At 46.3% G+C, this 16050-nt stretch overlaps 1 protein-coding gene across 5 annotated transcripts; it reads right to left on the bottom strand.

Moving 5' to 3' along the window:
- Positions 1-63: 63 nt before the first annotated feature.
- GPS1 (G protein pathway suppressor 1) lies at positions 64-16010 on the bottom strand. 5 transcript variants are annotated; one of them, XM_054083600.1, is made up of 15 exons: positions 15901-15974; positions 14789-14993; positions 13200-13292; positions 12192-12373; positions 10864-11028; positions 10554-10689; positions 10322-10399; positions 9937-9997; positions 9454-9539; positions 8940-9034; positions 7744-7849; positions 7317-7397; positions 7049-7186; positions 6687-6821; positions 64-5928 (listed from the first exon to the last, which is right to left on the bottom strand). In XM_054083600.1, the coding sequence occupies exons 3-15, from the start codon at positions 13275-13277 to the stop codon at positions 5854-5856; spliced, it is 1416 nt and encodes a 471-aa protein (XP_053939575.1). In that variant the 5' UTR covers positions 13278-13292; positions 14789-14993; positions 15901-15974; the 3' UTR covers positions 64-5853. The 5 variants fall into 5 exon arrangements, with proteins under 5 accessions (XP_053939575.1, XP_053939576.1, XP_009557278.2 ...); XM_054083601.1 differs by lacking the exon at positions 15901-15974 and adding an exon at positions 15650-15759; XM_009558983.2 differs by lacking the exon at positions 14789-14993 and having other exon boundaries at positions 15901-16010.
- Between the last annotated feature and the right edge of the window lie 40 nt (positions 16011-16050).

Genomic DNA, 16050 nt, shown 5'->3' with positions numbered 1-16050 from the left:
CTGTTGTTTGTATGTTCGTTAGTCCTTTGTGTCCTGTTTTACTATTAGGAAATACATTTCTTGTATTGGAACAGCCCTCTGGCACGCTAGAAGTAGCAAATGTCAGTGGCTGCTTTGCTCACGGAAAATGTCTCTCAGTTGTCTGAGTGGCCGCAGGCCACAGTTTCAATGCAGAAAGGAATCCAGCTGTACTCTGTTAATGTAGAAGTGTAAGATGTTACTATACCCACAGTGTGTGAACAGTTTTGTACAGCAGGGTAAAGCATAACAGTCTCCCATGAGCCAAAGGCTGGGGGAAAAGCACATTGTCGGAAATTATGTGCCAAGTTAGAACCAAGTCCATGACCCTTTCCCAGCTTTTTTTCACTATAGGATCATAATTCCTCCTTCCCACCTGGTAAGTTCGGTGAGCTGTGTGTCAAACCCAGATGCAGGGCTGCATGTTTCCCCGAGGCACTCGGTTGGTGTGGCCTTCTAGGGTTCACTGCACTGCAAAGCATGGCACCGCTCAAAACAGATCCCAGAATCAGCAATCAGAGGCAGCTGTTTGATAATCATCCACACCACATCCTCTACTGCACTGCAAGAGGTCAGAACCCCACAGCCATTTCAATGTTAGACTTGGATGCTGCCCTGACATTCAGCTGTGACTTATGACAATGAGAGCAGTTCAGACTCTCCTACTCAGTCTTCCGATTTCATTTGCTCATTACTTGAACACTGTATTTTCCATGATGTTCTGGGAATAGCATCTTCCAGCCTTAACCACCCTGTTAACCAAGACTTCCGGCAGCTTTCATCATTTCTGACTGCCCTGCATTCAAGTCAAGTTTAGACACTGAGCCGTAGGTGTTATCTGAGCTTGCCTTGTGCCCTGTACTAGCACGGAAGCTGAGGGCGAGGGAAAGGGTGTGGCAATTCCAAAGAGCCTGGTGATTTGCGTGGGAGAACCAGGTTTAAAAATGCTTCTCTGCCACATTTAAAGATAGGAACTTGATACCATGTCTCGCACCTCCCGTGGAAATGGCCCCCTTCCCTCACAGACACTTAAAAGCTGTCAAGAATTCCAAGTTTCTGTCTGAAAAGCCCTCTTCTAATAAAAAGCCAAATGTTCATTATTGTGGAATTTCAAACTGCTTCCCTGACCCCTTTCCATTTAAACAGTTCCCCCAAAACACAGGAAACCCCCTCTTTCTGCCCCCTGTGCCAGCAACACCTGCTGTTCCGGCACAGCCAGGGGCTGCTTCTGTTCTGAACTGCCCCGGGGATTTCACAGCACAGCTCTCACGAGTGCGAGCTCTTCACAGAATCTTTTAATGATGTGGAGAAAGGACCAACCTGGCTTTAGGCTCCTAAATTCAGGAAGGTTCTTGAAGTCCTAAATGGACGCATTTCTATACAGAATTCAGATTTAATCACAGAATCGTTAAGTCTGGAAAGACCTCCAAGATCATCAGTCCAACACCACCGTGCCTACTAAACCATGTCCCAAAGTGCCATGTCTACATCTTCATCCCCCACAATTCCTCCAAGGCACTTCCCTCACACCAGCTCTTCCCCCCGCCACAGGTGGAGGCTGCCGTGCTAACACCCAACTGCAATGCTCAGGCACCGCAATGCAAAATCATACAATCACAGACTCATAGAATCATAGAATAGTTTGGGTTGGAAGGGACTTGAAAGCCCATCCAGTCCCACCCCCTGCCATGGGCAGGGACACCTCCCACTGGATCAGGCTCCCCAAGCCCCATCCAACCCAGCCTTGAACACCTCCAGGGATGGGGCAGCCACCACGTCCCTGGGAAACCTTTTCCAGGGCCTCCCCACTCTCATGGTGAAGAGATTCCTCCCTACGTCCAGTCTAAATCTGCCCCTCCCCAGTTTATACCTGTTCCCCCACGTCCTATCACTACAAGCCTTTGTAAACAGCCCCTCCCCAGCTTTCTTGTAGCCCCTTTCAGATACTGGAAGGTCGCTGTAAGATCTCTTTGGAGCCGTCTCTTCTCCAGGCTGAATAACCCCAACTCTCTCAGCCTGTCCTCGTATGGGAGGTGCTCCAGCCCTCAGCTCAATCCCACTTTGCGCACCGAACTACACATCTCCATGCTAATGGAAAACGCTGCAATCTGAGCTTCCAGCAGACCTTCTGAAGATGAAAACCTTGCAATTAATGAAGTGAAGATGACCAGTGTGTATCAGTTTCTTAACAACACTTGCCAATGAGGAGGCCCCATACAAGATAAGCAAAGCCAGGCCATTTACCATTCATGCCGGGCACGCCTGCACCTACCCTGACTGGGGATTACTGAGCAATTTACTCATTACCTGGTTTATCTCACAATCGAAAGATTGCAGCCCGCCAACTCAGTGAGGTATCGTCCCATTTTGTTCTGTTTCACAGGCCCTCAAGAAGATACACACGGTTTGATGTTAATGGCAGCGGGGGAGGAGAAAGCAGTGCTCTGCACATAGAATGACAGAGAAAATGATCCTTAGCCTTCAAGTTTGAGGGAGACTGGAATCTTGTTATCTAATTCACCTGACACAAAGAAACCAGACTGCCTTTGTTTGGCAAACGCCTTATGCAATATCAGAAAGCTTAAAAATTACGAAAAGCAGCACATCAAAACAAAGACTGAAAAGCCTGGATCTCAGCACATATTTACAGGGCACAAATTTATGTACACATAGACCTGAGGCACACAGCGTGTAATGGGCAAAGCTGCAGCTGCACAAGCACTAGAGAACTGCAGCGGTGCTGTGGGACCAAGGACAACACTGTCACCCAGACGGATCGACCACACACAACAGATTTTCAGGTCTTGCCACCTGAATTCTGGTTTGACTCAGACCATCGCTTGCTAAAGTGGCTCCCCTTCAGTTTGCGGCTTTTTAATAAGCCTAAACTTGAATTATTTATTTGCTGTCACGAAACTGTCTTCCTTGCATTTTGAGTTTACTGAGCTTCTAACTACCAAATCTCAGATATTTCTCTTGGAGTTTGACACCCTGTGAGCCAGTTTCTGTTGCCTGTCCAATCAGTTCAGCCCAATGATGTCATCCTACGTGACAGTTTAAAGCTGGGTTGTTCTATCAGACCCTACAAAACACTGACTGGAACTCACAGACCCCCAGCAACACAGAAGCCAAAACAATACCAGTTGAAGTGCAAAGATCATTTGCAAAGCAGAGAGTAATTAATTCATCTCCTCTTCCCTAACAGCATCAGGGGTAAGTGGAAATCAGTTCCGTGCCAGTTTGGTGTATTTCACCCTTTATCCCTAGGTCAGCTAAGAAAAGCAAGATCTGTACTGCATGAAGTTATGGTCTCACACTGGCATCATCAACACAGAAGTGCTGCACAAGTCCGTGAAATCCACTTAAGTTGCTTTAACACATCCTGGGCAAACCAACATGCTATGATCCCACAAAACTTCATTCCCTGAACTACCTTGAAGGTCACAGGGAATCACTAGAAATTCATTCTATGCGATTCACAATTTTCCCATGTATTAATTGGGAAATTACTGAGAAATTTAAGGTAAGAATCATCCTTCACTGGGGAAAACTGCTTATGAATGCAAGTTATACAGAACTATATCTGTGCCGTGTTGAATTTCCCAATTTTTGGACTGGCAGGTTGAACCATGTCTAGAAACACGCCTGGACAGCCCCGACTCACATCTACAGGATCCTAAAGCAACAGCTTCTTTCACAGGCTGAAGAGAAGTCACACACCAGTAACTCTACACAACCCCCACACAATGCATGACAGCACCAATGAGCCAAGCAATGAAAGAGAAATGCTGTCTGTCCAGAAGAGGTGGTAAGCATTTTGTCCAGAGAGAAGCAGCCAATCACCTCTGCCCTGGCTATGGAACTGCCTCGGGCCACAGCAAGGGCTGCTGTTGCCACCTCGTGGGCTCCATGCCAACTCCTGAAGGAGACACACTTCCAACCACTTCCCAAGAGCAGACAAACGTTTCTGGAAGAGGAGACTCTCAAGTCAGCATGCTGAAGACATCCATGTATAACCAAGGATTCCTCCAGCAGAAAGCCTCCAGGAACAGAAGTAACCCAGTAAATCCTGAGAGTGGAAACCATGCATGAGAGAGTCAGACAACATGATGTGCTTCAGTGGGTGCAAAACCACCTTTTCAGGAGCAGAGCATCAGCTCTTCCCCTTAGAAAAAGCAGCAGTGTCCCATTGTAGGGAGAAACCAAGAAGGTTTCAGCAGCATTACAGGACTGGATGGTTTTCCTTCAGCACGAGCAGAAGGCATCGAAATATCTTTAATAGCATTTCCACAAAGATCTACAGCAATTCACCCAAGGACTCAACTTGCCTTTCTCTCTAAACTGGCTCAATGTTCTTGATTAAGGAGCCCTCTCATTTCTCCCCTCAAAAGAGGGCAATTTTTCTATGCTAAATGAAGACGTTTAAAAAGAAAGCCAGATGGAGAGAGCACTGTTGCCATTCAGCAGCTGTGCAAATGTAGTGCAGGGATTTTGGTGTTAAAACATTCCCTGAAACTGCACTTTCTTCACGGTTCATCCAGGCTATGTCTCCAACCACATCAGAAAGCAAAATGCACCAGCCTACAGAACACCACTGAGCTTCGCAAAACATCAGTGGCTTGAGATCAAAATACCTAAAACACAGCCTTAACACAAAACTCGCAGTACTCCGAAGCTTTTTCATCCTGCTGTTTAATGCACTAGAGAGAACAACTTGTTTAAAAAACAACCCAAACAAATAAGCACTAACACATGAACAGTAACATCTGTAGTCGGTTGCCAGACCAGGCAGGGCTGGATCAGAATTTATCACTTGCCTTACGGATTGGATGAACGCAAGGCCGCAGTGACTTCAGAAAACTCAGTGCATATCTCCTTTCATTAATACAGAACACGCACTTGGGCTGCCACCTTTAATCCCTTTATAAAAGGAAAAGCAGGACAAATGCACCTGGAAAGCGGGCACCTGGGTCGGCTGCTTTCAGCTCCTCCACAGAGCTTAAGTGGTATTTTATGGCATTTAACCACACTACCAGAAGCACACGTTGGGAAACCATCACACACCATGGCAGTAAGACTGGACAAGCAGCAATATTTGCATGAAGTAGAGATTTACTGCTATGATAACACTGGACCCCAAAGCCAGGTCACGCACAAGTGGGGAACGCATCAGGAAACAGGCCTTTGAAAACAGAGACCGGAGAGAAAGAATCTGGATCCAGGTAAATGTAACACCCTAAAATAAAGGCCTGTGACTGAGTGCACGGAAGCAATGCCATGTTTTCTGGTGTTGGTGAAAAAGCTGTAAGATTTCTCAAAGGAAATCGCCTCTCCCATCAGAACTCTAGCTCCATAATTGAGAGCAACACAATTGTAAGTTTATCTCGAATAAAGAGAAAGCTCAGCATTGCTCAGCATCAAGGCAATACACTTTCAGGCCAGCAAAATTAATCTTAGATCACGCCTGTCCATTCAACTTAACGCTAACTATTTTTGCTTTGAAACAAGAAAACTAACAGCAGCTGGAAAACTCAAATCAGTATCTGTATGAATAACCTGACAGCTCTTTACGGAGTGGTGGAAGGCAGAGAATGGAGGAATATGTTATACCAAAACTGAAATGATGGCCCTTTGCAGGGATTCTTTTTAGAAAGAATTTCCTTTCAAGAACTGAAGTTATTGGAATACTCATGTTATCCACCGTCAGCCCTAACCCTCTCAATCCAAGCAAGAAGTGAGGGAGGCAGGGACAGTTTGTGTAGTTCAGCAGTTAGTGGGCGAGACACTGGGAACAGTCTTGGAGGGACCATTTCTTTTGGTAGTGCACGAAGTTTGTCACATGTTGGTGCTCATCCTGGACTGGCTGTTAGCTGGAGTAAGTTCCCCTTGGCTACCTTCTCTTGGAGGAGACTGCAACAAGACCAAAACACATCCTAGTTAGTGATGTGTTAACATCCTCCAACAGCACTTTCTGAGAGACCAAACGAAGCACAGGTGAAGCGTGGCAGGGTAACAGCAGGGGGAGAGCAGATCCCCAACTCAGAAATAACAATGGCTTTGCAAAAGCTTTGTGTTTACAACTTCTACAGTTACAGCTCTTAAGAACTGCTCCTAAAAAAAAAAAATCAAAGAACTTTTAAGCCACTCTTATTTACTATGAACAAGGTGCTGTTGGCCCCAGATGTTAAATCCTACCTAGCATTTAGTTATCACAGAAATTAATACATGATAGAGTTTAACATGTTCTGTGGCAGATGGCCCATCCTCCCTCAGGGTGTTCTTTTGGAACTGCATCCTGGAAGGAATACTCCAAGCAATTAATGCATTTTTTACTTCCTCTACTAAAGAAATTACTTCAAACAATTTTTGTTTTGGTAAGATAGAAGATATGTGGATCAAGAATTAGTTGAAATGATTTAGTCAGAATCAACCCAAGCATATGAACTTCAGAGGATGCTCTGTGTTGTACAAGCAGGTCAATGTATTCTCTACAAACACTCATTCCTTATACATTTCATATTTACTATAGTAAGAATTTGTCCAAACATGAGCACAATAAACCCACTCCCCTTCAGAATCTTCCATTCATCAACTTTTATAGCTTTAGTTAAAAAGAAAATCAAAAGACTTAACACTGTCTCCCAAGTCCACGCTTAACGTGCCCATACCTTGACGTGTATCTGGTTGCGCAGGACGGCTGCTCGCAGGATCATGGCTTTGGCACGTCGCTGGAACTCTTTGCCCATTAGTAAAGACTTCTCAAAGGTTGTGCTGCGCTGATCTACATCTCGAGCATAAAGAATCTGTAACCAACACAGAGACCTGTACATGGGAGCCACACCAGGGTTCCACAGCAAGAAGCTCTTTCTGCGCAAGGGAACAAAGCTAAAGTATCACAGAGCCCAAGTTAACACACATATCAGCCCTACTGGAAACACCAGTCACAACAGACAAATGCAGCTTCCACATGTCCCAAGAATAGTTTTTAATCTCAACAGAGCTGTTTAGTCTGTGGCTCAGACGCACTCACCTTGCTGTGCGAGTCTATCCTGGCATTGATCAGTCCCTCCAGGATCAGCTGAGTGAGTTCATCTTCCAGAGCAGCCACTGTAGTATTAAAGGCAGTGGCCATCTTGCGCATGTCTGCCGACACGTAGGGGCTGAAGTACTAGGAAGAATTAAAAACATTCCGTTGCCAAGTGTACTCCCTGCCCTCTGAAAAACCATGGGCAAAGCAACAACAAAGAGATGGCTTCTCTTACTATTATTCCACCTCTCGGGATTACGGGAGCAATTACCTGGATAAGGGCACGATTTCGAATCTGGGTATAAAGTGTCCTGACATGAGGTGCAAGGTACATATCCAGCAGCAGGTTGTCCTGTGCAAAGAGACACATCAGAAGCTGGGAAGCAGCCTGGAAAAATACATTATTGCTATGTTCTGAAAGGCACGTGTGTATGTACTTAAACCTTTAGGATATTACACTACAGCAAGACAACACCATCAAACAAGAATGAATGAAATAGCAATATAATTTAAAAATGTCTCATTTCTCCTCACCCTCTACTGCTGAACCCCACCCGGTTTCCATTCACCATGTCAGGAGACAGAAGACACAGAACACCAAACACTCTTAGTAACCTTTTAACAGTCGCTGCTTCTCACAGGAGGCCAGCTGAAGGGACCGTTTATGGTCTGTTCTGCACTGCTTTCCTGCAACTCACCTTCATCTCATCCAGCATCTTCAGGCAAGAAGCATATTTAGATTCATAAAACTTGAAGATGATGTCACGAACCTGTGGCTCCAGCTCCAAAAACAATTTGAAGGAGCTACAGATAAAGACAGCAGTGATCAGACATTGGAAACCAACACTTACGTATCCCAGCAACCCCACTATTTCAACGGGCAAGGTTACAAATTCTCATTATAGTTTATTTATCAACAGTTTACCCTCTAAGAGAGTAGACAGACCATTTTCAGCAGGACTGGGAGCATAGAACACAGAGAGGTGCAGCACAGCATTAGAGCTGCAACAGAAGTGTAGTAAGTGTTTGTCCACCCAACACACAAAAAAAAAGAGTGGGAGTAGGTCAAAACCAGGACACGCCACCAGAAAACATCAGCCACATCTGTGCCTGCACTGTAGTCTGGGTTGGCCAGATTTGTGCTTCCTTTCCAAGTCCAGCGTTTGCTAAGCACAGCATGCTACGGGCAGCTTAAGCGTGCAACTGTCTCAGGAAAATGACCTATCATGAGTGTGAGACATCTTTGGGGTGCACACCTCTCTCAGCAGTCTCCTCATTATCCATCACAAATTTCCACGCCTTGGGTTCTCAACCCAATGAATAAGCCAATAAAAAGTCAGAGTAACAACCCTTTTTCCACATTAATTTAAAATTAGTGCTTCCACACACTCAGCTGACAGGAGTTCAGTATCGCTGTAATTCAACCTATGACTCACAAATATCTATTCTCTTCCAAAGACTAATTCTCTTAACCTCATGTATGTCATCGTTAAGATTACACTGAGTTGTATGACTGATTATTAAGTTGTATTAATACGGTTAACATACACCAGAACAAGTGGTGACATGAAGGCAAATCATTTCACAGCTGCCTTCTGCAGGGCTCTGTCCCTCTGATTTAATATCTGATATGGATGGCTGATGGAGATGGAAAACTGGGCTGTGTACGTGTTGAATTTGACCTGGGTTGGAAACTGCCATTGTACTATGAAAATTTCAGCTCTGTGATTAACCACTGTGTTTTAGACAGTGAAATATCACTTGATGGTAAAGCCAAACTAAGGCTCAGTGATTCTTTCTCTCCTGTATAAGAAAGCTATTAACCGAGCCTGAAGCCACTCCCAACCCAAAGGTATGTCCAGTACATACAAACTCCTCTCAAGGCATCGCTTACCTGCTGGAGATAACATTTCGTTGCAGTTCCTGACGGTCAAAAGTAGCAAGGGCACAGAGACCACCATACACAGCCACGTTGCTAGGAGAGAGCAGCTAGAGGAAGGGAGAGCGTGAGCCATCACCAACTGTAGAAGGTTGGAATTATGTATTCTACCCCAGGCGTTTCCTTCAGGCAGTGACAAGATGGGTCCTTGCCAAATGCAGTGGAGCCACTCAGCGTGCTCTCAGGCATTCACCCAGGGCAGAAACCAATTCCAACAGCCAGTCCCTTGATTAAGCTACACAGATACACAAATCCCATAGGTCAGTCCTACGTGATTTAGAGAAGATTATTTAGGGAACCTGAGAACAGAGACTTTTAAAGAAAAAAGAAATTAAGCCCACAGTTCACTCCACCACCAACCTGCACAGGAATGCTGTGAGAATAATGCAATATCTGAATTTTACAACCTAATGCTTAGAAGAATGATATCCCCTCCAAGACCCGCACACAAGACCCTCTTCGTCCTCACCTCAGGGAAATCACAGTGATCAAACGATGCCAACAAGAAGCACTTTGCTGCCTGTTTGTACTTCCGCGCAGCCAGTTCAGCCAAGCCTGGGAAACAGAAACAGTTAGTCCTTTGTTCATGGAGCATACAAATTAGGAGAAATTGCAAAGTCTGGGGAGCAGGATAGGCCCCCACACAGTGCTAGTGCCTTCACTACTGGAGGGAAACAAGACTGTCAGACAGTATCTGGCATCCTTGGAACTGCACTGATTCACACTGGCATCCTTGCTGAAGAAACCTGCAGAAAGAAATGGCAAAACCAAGCCAGCAGTTCCATCGCATCAGCTTTATTAAATTTTGCATTGCTGGTAGGAAAATACAAAGCCTATCAAATCCGAGAAAGAAAAAAATAAACCAAGCGCATGCTGCTGTCAAAGAGCCCTGTGGACAGCTGACAGGCAGAAAGATAGGCAGACAACACAGGAAGCTGAAGGATTCACTCACCTGCTGCACATTTCAGTTTGGTGAGAATTGCTTGGGTCTGGCTGTCCCTTTCTCCTCTTTGCTAAAGGATAAAAAAAAAGCAGTGGTGAGCAAGCAGTATGAAAACCATTTTGATGATAACTGTGCTTGGGATACTTCACCTTCATTATTAACTTGCAAATCTCAGCAGTGAGGTAACTTCATCTCATTTATAATGGGACAAACTCAACAATGAATCTCAAAAGAAATAGTTTAGCAGCCAAGGAGGCTGGATCAGAGGAAGAACAGGCTGAGAGATGAAGGGAGTCTTATAGGGAGCAAGAAGGGAAAGGAAGAAATAATTTTACAAATTTTGGAGACAAAAAACAAAGGCAAAACTCCTGCAAGTTAAAAAGCAGGACCTTACCTCTGCAATTTCTGGTGTAGATTCTGCCTTGCTTACGTAGCTCAGAACATGCGACCAATTCTGGAGGTAGACACTGACCTGTCGAGAGCCAGGAACAGTGCAGAGCAAGCATGGTTAAATGGTGTTACTTCGATCAGCAGCATTGCTGCGGACACCAGAAGTGTAATCTGGGTAAAGTACAGGTGGACTTTGCAGAAAGACACCAAGTACTACTCCCTGCAAACCCTCCTACCTTGATGACATTGAGACACATGTTGATAACATGTTTAGCACTTGTGCAGTAATCACGGGCTCGTGAGTAACATTTGAGAGCGTTGCTGAGGTCCCCACAGTCAAGGTAATGATCACCCAAGTCATCGTGGCCTCTCCTGAAGCAGAGGAATTAAAATACCAATGAATGGCGTGCTCAGGAAGGGACACAGTCAGCTTGTTCCAAACAAGTAACTTGACACACTGACCTAAGGCACTGAATGCAGCTGACATCCTGTGCCTGGAGGAGCAAAATGCTCTTCCTTGCTCCAGCAGAGCCTTCTGCATCTCACCTGATACTCTCCTTGATGGAGTTCCCTTTGTAATTTTTCAGATCTGTGTCGAGTTTCTCCAGTTTAAGAAGAGCTTTTTTGCGTGTCGCTTCAACCCAAGCTGTGTCAAGAGGAGGGGGTTCAATTCCACTATCAGGAACAGCATCAGGTGTATTCTGCAGTTCTCTAAAAGCAAAGGGTTTGAATGTGACTATTATGCTACTAGCTTTTCAAAACAGAGGTCTGTTAAGTACCCAGCACTGTTACCCAAGCAAGCAGCACTGCATACAGAAAAGAGACCAAGGACAAACAAAGGATGGTGGGAGAAAGAAGAAAAATACTGCTAAGATTTACAGTGAAAACAGAAATATAAGCATCCCACATGTTTAGATTCTTCTCAACATTTCCCTAACGATCTACTGCAGGTATTTTGATAATAAGCAAACCCTTGCTAATTTTAAAGAACAGCCTACTCTATAAATCAATTAAAAAGCAAGCAAGTAACGGTGCTACAAGGAATTATGACATTCTATGAAAGTACTTAATGACTCTAAAGAGTCATGGAATTCAATCACACATCTCTACATGGGAGACAGCGTGCACGTTTACTCATTCTCTCTTTAGCTGTATTGCAATGGCTCAATAGCAAAGCTACGCTGTACGGATATCAGCCAGCTTCTTTTTCCATCCAGCAACTTGCACTTAACTCTCTTTCCAATGTTTTAAACAAAAAAACCCACATTCTGAGTTTTCTGGGTTTTTCTCTGGTTTGTTTTTTTGTTACCAACAGTCCTTTTCACCTGTAAGAAAGCAATGATCACACTGGCACACACAGGGCAAAACAAACAAAAATCAGCAAATCCACATAGCAACAAACATCATGCAAAGGCAGAAGTGTGGATGGGTACGTGAAGTATCAAAGGCAGCCCCCAACAGCACACCTGTTGTTATGGGTGTAACCAAAACAAAACAAGGCAAACAGTTATGACAAGGTTTTAATTTATGAATACAAGAGCATTTAAAGGAGGCTTCATCTCCATAATCTACCTAAGGAAAGACAAGCACGTTCATTAATGTTTGAAGCAGTTACAAGGACTTAAACTCTCCTGAATACCTACCTGTTGCCTTTTAAAACACTAAGCTTCAGAACGAGAGAATGTCTTCCTGTTCAATCTTTACAGGAGCGTGAGAGCTTAGGCCTGAACACACATTTCACTGCTATCACATTCTAACGACAAAGACAATTTGCACAAGGAACGTGCGAGTGCAACACGCCAAGTCCCCCAGCGTGACACACTGGTCTTGACCCAGTCAAAATAGCTCCCCGAGCCCCCATCACCTCCTGGTACCTGGTGGCCTCACACAGCTTTCTGTGGATTTCTTCGTACACATCAACATTGAAAGTTCTCTGGACAAATGACAGTGCCATCTTGAGAGCCTCCACCCGCAGCTGTGGGCAGTGATCGGCAATAAACTGCAGCCGCTCAATCCGCATCAGCCCACTGTAGCTGGACGCATACTGCTCCAGGTCCTGCAAACAACACTGGGGCTTAGGAGGTGAAGGCAGCAACGCTACATCAGGCTACCACACTGTGACCTGACCCTTCCTGGAGGGCAGCATGACTCAGACAGATTTAAAAACAGGTAAGATTATTCCATTTCTGCCTTCTTCAAGCACTAGCCATTTCCTCAGAAATATGCAGTAAGTTACAATTTACCTTTTTTGTATTCAAGCTGTGATGTTGTCAGTTAAGGCCCATCAGTTCACCCACTTTAATCACCACTTAGATCACCTGTTAATAATTCTGTTGAGATTCTATCATTCCATCATATCGCTTCCTAAGCCACACAGCCATTCCAGATGTAGCTTTTTCTTGAAAAATAGTTTCCATAGGACAATCTGCATTTTTTGCTCATACTAATTTCTTAAAACGTCTGCTTTGAGAACAAACAGGGTCTCTTCCTCTTGAGGAAAGATCTGAGGTTTAAATTCTGAACGCTTCATGGATTTTAAGCCTTGGGGTGGGGGACAGAAGAGGAGCACAAAAAGTCTAGAAAAGATAGGATACAGCACTGCAGGGAGATTTCCTAACAACAGAAGTACACGTGCAAACAGCCACAGCAGAACATTCAGGACAAAGTCAGGCATCCTGGCAGTAGGAAACACTAGATTCAGGCTGCCTGTCGACATTTAACATACAGAGGAGGTTGCTGCTGTTCTTGCTTTGAATAAACTCTATTAAATAATCTCTAAATAACAATTTGACAAGGAGTAAAACGAGGGAGTTTTTCAAATGCCTGAAAGGAAGAGGCCATGTGTCAGAAAGGTAACCCAGGAGCCCTCAGCCAGCACGTACCAGTGTCGGGTTCTCCACCACGTAGTTGATATCAGGTGCATTTTGCTGATCTTCCTGTGGATCCACGTCGATCTGCATGGGCTCAACTGCACCCTGGAATGACAAAATGAACTTATTATGGCTGAGCAGGAAACAACTACGTGGCTCAATCTGTGAAGGACTTCCTTACAGACACATTAAATTTACAAATGAAAAACCACTCCTCGGCCTTCAGACACGTTCAGGATTTTTCTCTAGCAACACTACTCAGCATGACGCGCTGTCTAAAATGAGCAGCACTGCATTCGCACAGAGCATTTTATTTTGTTTGGTAGGTTATCTAGCAAGTAAGTGAAGAGGTCAGTAAATCTGATTCTCCAAAGTACCTCAGGCATGCATGTTCCAAATGACATTCCATCTCTCTTCTTTGAGGAACAGTAGGCATTAACACTCAGCTCAAGAAACTCCAAAACTCAAAAAGTACCCAAAAACCTCATCAAAACTTTGCAAAGCTGCTTTAATGCTTAATAGTAATATTTTTTTGGGAAAAAAGAGACAACTGTTACACTTTAAAGACTTAAGAAGAGAATGCAGAATGGCAATTCTACAGTTCCTAACAAATACTGGGGAAAAACTGATCTACACTGCAAAAATTCATCGTCAGTTGAACTACTGCACTGTAGTTATCCAAGTCCGGCTGTTCAGGTAGATTCGCTTTTGCAGGAACAACAGAGTTTTATTCTCCCAGCGTCTCTCACACTGCTGTGAACCACAGGAGTCACACCTGCACAGCGACCTCAGCACAACCGCATCAGTACCATCCTGCCCCTGCTCCCCCAGGGAAGACCCCGTTGCTGTGCAGTCCCACAAACACAATGGTATACTGTCATGGAACTCTTTTCCCTCTCCTAGTCAGAAGCGTGCAGAACATTCCCTCCCAGCATCACTGATTTAAGGTCAGGAAAACTAAGCAGAATGTCATCTTATAAAACACTGAATATGTGCAGATGTCACTGTAAGCAACATCTGATTTGAGGAAAACAGAGGATGTGAGAAAGGACACTAGTTCCAACCACTCTGGCCCCACCAACACTGAATTATTACCATAACTGTATTGATTTTGCTGTCTGTTAAGAAACCAAAGACAGAGGGGCTTTGGATTGCGTTGGTGGTTCGGTTTGGGGTTTTTAATTTTGCAAGGAGGATCCAGATTTTTTTCCGAGGAAGACCTTTTTGTGCGAGGATCCAGATTTTCTAACTCTAAAACCTGATGGCCACACATGGCCATTCTACTCTTTCACAGCCAAGGAGGCACCAAATATGCACCTTAATGCTGATATAGAACAACTCAAAATCTGAAGTAAAAGCAAGTAAAGCCTCAAAAAGTTTGTTTTCTGATTTGTTACTCTCTGCATGATGGAAAGGGAAGGAAAGTGCAAAGGAGTGTTTGATTGTTTAGCTCACCACTTAGGAAAACCATGCATGAAACCATTTAAGTCCTCATATCCCAAGACTATTACTTTTTCCATTTTTATCTGTCTTATCTCTTTTCTCATCTCATAAACACTAAGGGCCAGGGTTGCTTTTTTTTTTAGGCTGTGTTTGCTTACCACAGTAAAAACCTGTCACGGACTCCTTAGAAATCAGCACGGCAGAAGCTAACGGTAACTCCGGCTGCTGGAACAGAACAATTTGTGTTCCACTATGCTGGCAGGCTCTGCTCTGCGTTTCACTCTTAACTCCCAGACAGGGAAAACCACAAGTGGGCTGGAAGTCTCACTAGGACAGCTGAACTCCGCTGTTCTCAAGCTAACTCTATTTTGGAAGGAAGATACGAGGTTTAAGAACTACTTGCAAAGCAAACACGGCCAAGCTCCCTCCCCAGGATGCATCAGCCCGTCGGGCCGGAGGGACCCGTGAAACCTCCCAGGAGCTGCGCAGCGGGGAACGGAGGCTCCTGCTGTGCTGGGGAGGGGGCGCCGGGCCTCACGGGGGCAGGGGCGGCACAGATCTCCTTCTGCTGAGGAACCCGAGCTACACCACCTCGAGCCCTGTCCCGACCCCGAGCCCCGATAGCGAGGCAGCGAACTGCGGGGGAGGGCACGGTTCTGCGGGGCGGATCCCCGCGCCTTCCCCTCCCCCGCGGGGCTCCCGGTTCCCCTCCCTCCCCTGCGGCGAACCCCCTTCTGCCTCCCAGGCCCCGCCTGCGGCTCGCACAGCACCACAGCCCAGCGGCGGAGGAAGGCACCGGATCAGATGGGACCGGATCACCCAGAGGGGACGAAGGCACCGGGTCGTCCCGGACCGGATCGCCTCGAGACTTAGAGGGCGAAGGCGCCGGATCGGACCGTATCGCCCCGAAGCCGGGCCGGCAAAGGCATCGGATCAGACGGGACCGTATCGCCTCGATACCGTGAGGGCGAAGACACCGGATCGCCCCAAAGCCGGGAGGACGAAGGCACGGATCGTACCGGACAGGACCGCCCGGAGGCACCGATCGTACCGGCCCGGATGTCCCGGAGGCCAGGGGGATGAAGGCACCGATCGTACCGGAGAGGACCACCCGGAGGCCGCAGGGCCGGAGTCACCGGCTCAGATGGGTCCGGATCGCCCGGAGAAGACGAAGGCACCGGCTGGGCCTGTACCGGCCGGAGGCCCCGGCGCGGAAGCCCCGGCGGGTGCCGGCGGTTCCCGGGCGCAGCGCGGGGCGGCAGCCCCGTACCTGCAGGTTAAAGACCTGGACGGGCAACGGCATCCTTCCCCTCGCGAAGGCCACTTCCGGTGGCCGCTTCCGGCCCGCCCCCTCTGGCGCCACTTCCGGTTCCGGCGGCGGCGCGCGCGACGGTAGTGGGGGGGCGGCGGCGGGAGCGCG

Source organism: Cuculus canorus, chromosome 18 (genome assembly GCF_017976375.1).
Source record: "Cuculus canorus isolate bCucCan1 chromosome 18, bCucCan1.pri, whole genome shotgun sequence".
NCBI lineage: Eukaryota > Metazoa > Chordata > Aves > Cuculiformes > Cuculidae > Cuculus > Cuculus canorus.
This window is presented reverse-complemented; position numbering and strand designations above follow the sequence as displayed.

Coding starts and splice junctions, on each gene's coding strand:
- GPS1 (XM_009558983.2), bottom strand. CDS start 15,933: ATGCCGTTGCCCGTCCAGGTCTTTAACCTGCAG. Junction 12,374..13,199: donor TGGTGGAGAACCCGACACTG/GTACGTGCTGGC, acceptor TGTTGTTTGCAG/GACCTGGAGCAGTATGCGTC. Junction 9,035..9,453: donor ATCACTGTGATTTCCCTGAG/GTGAGGACGAAG, acceptor CCCTTCCTCTAG/CTGCTCTCTCCTAGCAACGT.